Source organism: Borostomias antarcticus, assembly GCF_949987555.1.
Source record: "Borostomias antarcticus genome assembly, contig: scaffold_800, whole genome shotgun sequence".
Taxonomy (NCBI): domain Eukaryota; kingdom Metazoa; phylum Chordata; class Actinopteri; order Stomiiformes; family Stomiidae; genus Borostomias; species Borostomias antarcticus.
The window spans coordinates 5,259-8,925 of NW_028175886.1; the positions used below are offsets into that span (position 1 = coordinate 5,259).

The 3,667-nt window shown below is 45.5% G+C and overlaps 1 protein-coding gene across 1 annotated transcript; it reads left to right on the forward strand.

Annotated features, from left to right (window-relative positions):
* Positions 1 to 616: 616 nt before the first annotated feature.
* Positions 617 to 2,045, forward strand: tcf21 (transcription factor 21). The gene is made up of 2 exons (XM_084462946.1): positions 617 to 1,148; positions 1,685 to 2,045. The coding sequence occupies exons 1-2, from the start codon at positions 717 to 719 to the stop codon at positions 1,769 to 1,771; spliced, it is 519 nt and encodes a 172-aa protein (XP_084319072.1). The 5' UTR covers positions 617 to 716; the 3' UTR covers positions 1,772 to 2,045.
* Positions 2,046 to 3,667: the final 1,622 nt, after the last annotated feature.

Genomic DNA, 3,667 nt, shown 5'->3' on the forward strand with positions numbered 1-3,667 from the left:
ACCCCACAAAGTCTGCAAAGTCTGTTGATATAGGCTACAGGCGTAATGGAAATCAATAATGTTGAATGAATTTTCTATACAGACTATATATAGGCTATATATATATAAGAACAAGTAGACTGTAAGTTAGGATATATATAACTTAACTTCTAGGCTACTTGTTCTTACTATTGTGCGACATTTTCTGAGATAAAGGACTTATTGGACATGATGCTTTTCCATTTCTGCAGCAATGTTACCAGATGACCGGTTTGGTACCAATAGACTACCGGCTTGGTACCGGTACGTTACCAGCAGGTCGGTGTGCTTCCAGGAGCTGGGCAGGAGTGCAGGAGTGTAGGAGTGCAGGAGTGTAGAAGTGAAGAAGTGAAGAAGTGAAGAAGTGAAGAAGTGTAGAAGTGTAGAAGTGTAGAAGTGTAGAAGTGTAGAAGTGAAGGCTATATTCATGGTTCCCTCCCATGGTTCGCGGTCACGCCCCCGGTCACGGAGATAAATGGTCAGCTCCTTGCGGGCGCGCGATTACAGTCTCCCGTCATCCGGTGCCGCTTGATGAGTAGGAACCCTCCCGGACACACAGAGGAACCCGCTCATCCCCTCCGGTCCGTCCGCTTGATGAGCAGGAAACCTCCCGGACACACAGAGGAACCCGCTCATCCCCTCCGGTCCGTCCGGCCCGTGCCCCACATGTTCTGATCCGCACCGCCCGAGAGACGACCATGTCCACCGGGTCCCTCAGCGACGTCGACGACGAACTTTTGGACGGCCTTCTGAAATTCGGTTCCTCTGGTAAAGATTCCGGGACCTCGAACGAGAGCACCGGGGAGAGCTCGAACTGCGAGGGCGCCTCGGCAAGCGACCGGAGAGACGCCCCGGGGAAGAAGAGGAAGACCCGGAAAGCCGTGCGCAGCGGCGGGGCGCACGGAGGCAAGCAGGTGCAGAGGAACGCGGCCAACGCGCGGGAGAGGGCGCGGATGCGGGTGCTGTCCAAAGCCTTCTCCCGGTTGAAGACCACCCTGCCGTGGGTTCCACCGGACACCAAGCTCTCCAAACTGGACACGCTGCGTTTGGCGTCGAGCTACATTGCGCACCTGAGGCAGATTTTGGCCAACGACAAATACGAGAACGGATATATTCACCCCGTGAACCTGGTAAGCTTTGCAATAGACCAGAGGGCAACATGTATATTCAAATATAAATTAGCTGACACTGCATGTAGATTGTGGAATGAAAAATGCCTATAAAACAACGGGAAGTCTATAGGCTACTAGGCCTACAGCAAGACTCAAATCAAACGGTCTCAAATAGTGCGCAATGGGCCTGCATTATGCACCACGGATAAGGCAACTTTTAGGTTGCATATTCTGGAAAATGTTAACATGTCTAATATTTGAATTCAGACATGATGCATTGATAAATGCATTAGAAACACAGGCCTACATGGCTTAACATGTAATAACACAGGCCTACATGGCTTAACGCCACTTGGCTTTGCAGAGAAAGGTCAGACATCAGTTGGGACTGGTAAGGCCTAGAAAATATAAAAGGCCTACATAGGCCTACCTTTCATTGGCTATGGCTTCATGTGATTAAATTATAAATCATTGTTTTCGTCACATCACATTCCAAAATACTATATGCCTTCTTATCTCTGTAAAACTTTTTTTTCTATTTTGTGTCCTTCTAGACGTGGCCTTTCATGGTCGCCGGTAAACCGGAGAACGAACTGAAGGAGATGCTGAACACGACCCGGTTGTGTGGAACCGCCTCCTGAGGCGAGCTGGTGCTGCTCGGACCCACGCAGGACTGTGGGCAGAGAGGCGCGTCATCTCCACGGACATCCACTGGGAATACTCTCCTGTGCGTTCCCGTAAAGAGAAACTGTTTTGTTTTTATTATTTAAGGAAGCGGTCAGATGTTGTCTTTGCTGGTTCAAAGACAGTCTCGTTGTTTTATATAGTTTTTATACTCTTCTCATGCCATAAAAACCTTATCAAAATGTGGGGGTACAGGTGACATTATCAGTCACCCTTTGAACGGCAGGCAGGAAAGCAATGTTTCAAATCTCCTGAGATTTTATGTAAATAAAATATATTCCTAATACAGCATGCTATTAATATTCATTATTGTGACTAAGCCCTCTAAATGTTTGCTGATCTGCTGCTGTGACCCTAACCCTTCTTATCTCGCCCATTCCCTCACATTCTCTGCGCAAACCCTGGGTTGTTCGAGCATCAGCAAGGACAGATAAGTGCTCAGGACTATTTGTTTTCTTATCGCCAAAAGCAAACAATGGATGGGTACAATCTCGACACGCTTGTCATTATAGATAAACAAACAGTTGCTATCAATTACATGGAAACGAAACGATTTTTGAAGCCCACAGACCAGTGCTTTGATTATCTGGTTTTGTGTAAAGAGGTCCACAGTGGTTTCGTTCTTTTGACATTAATAAATCGCATCTCTAATGTCGTAATGGCCGAGGTATGTCGGTTTGAGAGTTCATTGTTTAAGGTCAGACGGTGTGAAGGGGTGAATGTGAACGCAGTGCTTAATCCCGCCCAGACGCGTTGTTTAATTCACACGGGTTATGACCGCAGTGTTTACACACAGACGACACATATTTATGCAACTCGCTCTGGAGCAGGAGTGCGCCTGCAGGCATGGACACCCGTCACAGTGGACCCGTATCTTCTTCTTCTTCTTCTTCTCCTTCTCCACCCCCCCCTCTCTCTCTCTCTCTCCCTCCCCCCCCCTCTCTCTCTCTCTCTCTCTCTAGTGTATATAGTATAGGTAGGACCCCCACACACCCACATGGAGCCCTATCTCCTCCGTCTCAGAACTGCGCTCCATCAAATCCTTCCGAGGGAGAAGCTGAGGATCGGCTCGTGCTGCAATAACAAAGTCCCTCGCATCATCCATTCTGGCCTGGTGTTATTCTAGGGATAGGCTACACTGACGGGATGATCCTCGCTAGGCTCCGTAGGGAAATCAGACAGCCTAGTGAAGAACATGAGAACTCTTCTAATCTTAGTTAATTTAAACTTTATTTGTGTCTTATTGTTTTGTTGAGTCAGATCTTCAGGCAAATTTTAGTTTTAAGTAGCCTAACTTCCTAAATTATTAAAATGGTTTATTTGTTGTTATTTTATTGATTGTTTTTCTGATAAGACCAGTCATTAGTGCGATTTTCAAACAGCCAATTGTGTTATTATTAGGCTATAATTATTATAATTATTATTATTATTATTATTGTTGTTGTTGTTATTATTGTTATTATTATTATTATTGTGCTGTTGTGTTATTTTAGTCTTTTAAAATGTTAGTATTTTAAAAAGTTGCCTATGCTCAGAGGCTAACCGCAAAATATTATGAAATAGCTCATTATATCAGTCAATGAATTCAAATGCATTAAATTGACAGATTGCAGGCCATGGCTATTACATGCCTATTACATGGATATTACATGCCTATTACATGGCTACTTCAAGGCTATTTTGCGGATCCAATTGGCTAGTCAGCTTATAGCCTAAATATTCGTTTCCCGTCTGATCCCTGCACGGTCACCCTTCCACCCAGACTATACCTCACCCACTTGTTTCAACAGGCGATCTAGGCTGCAGAAACTCTAGGTGATCAAAGTGACTCAGTCATACTGTACTCTCACGAG

Bases quoted from the DNA above. Each gene is read 5' to 3' on its own strand.
- tcf21 (XM_084462946.1), top strand. From the start codon at position 717: ATGTCCACCGGGTCCCTCAGCGACGTCGACGACGAACTTTTGGACGGC. The intron at 1,149-1,684 runs GTAAGCTTTGCA...GTGTCCTTCTAG, and splicing joins ATATTCACCCCGTGAACCTG to ACGTGGCCTTTCATGGTCGC.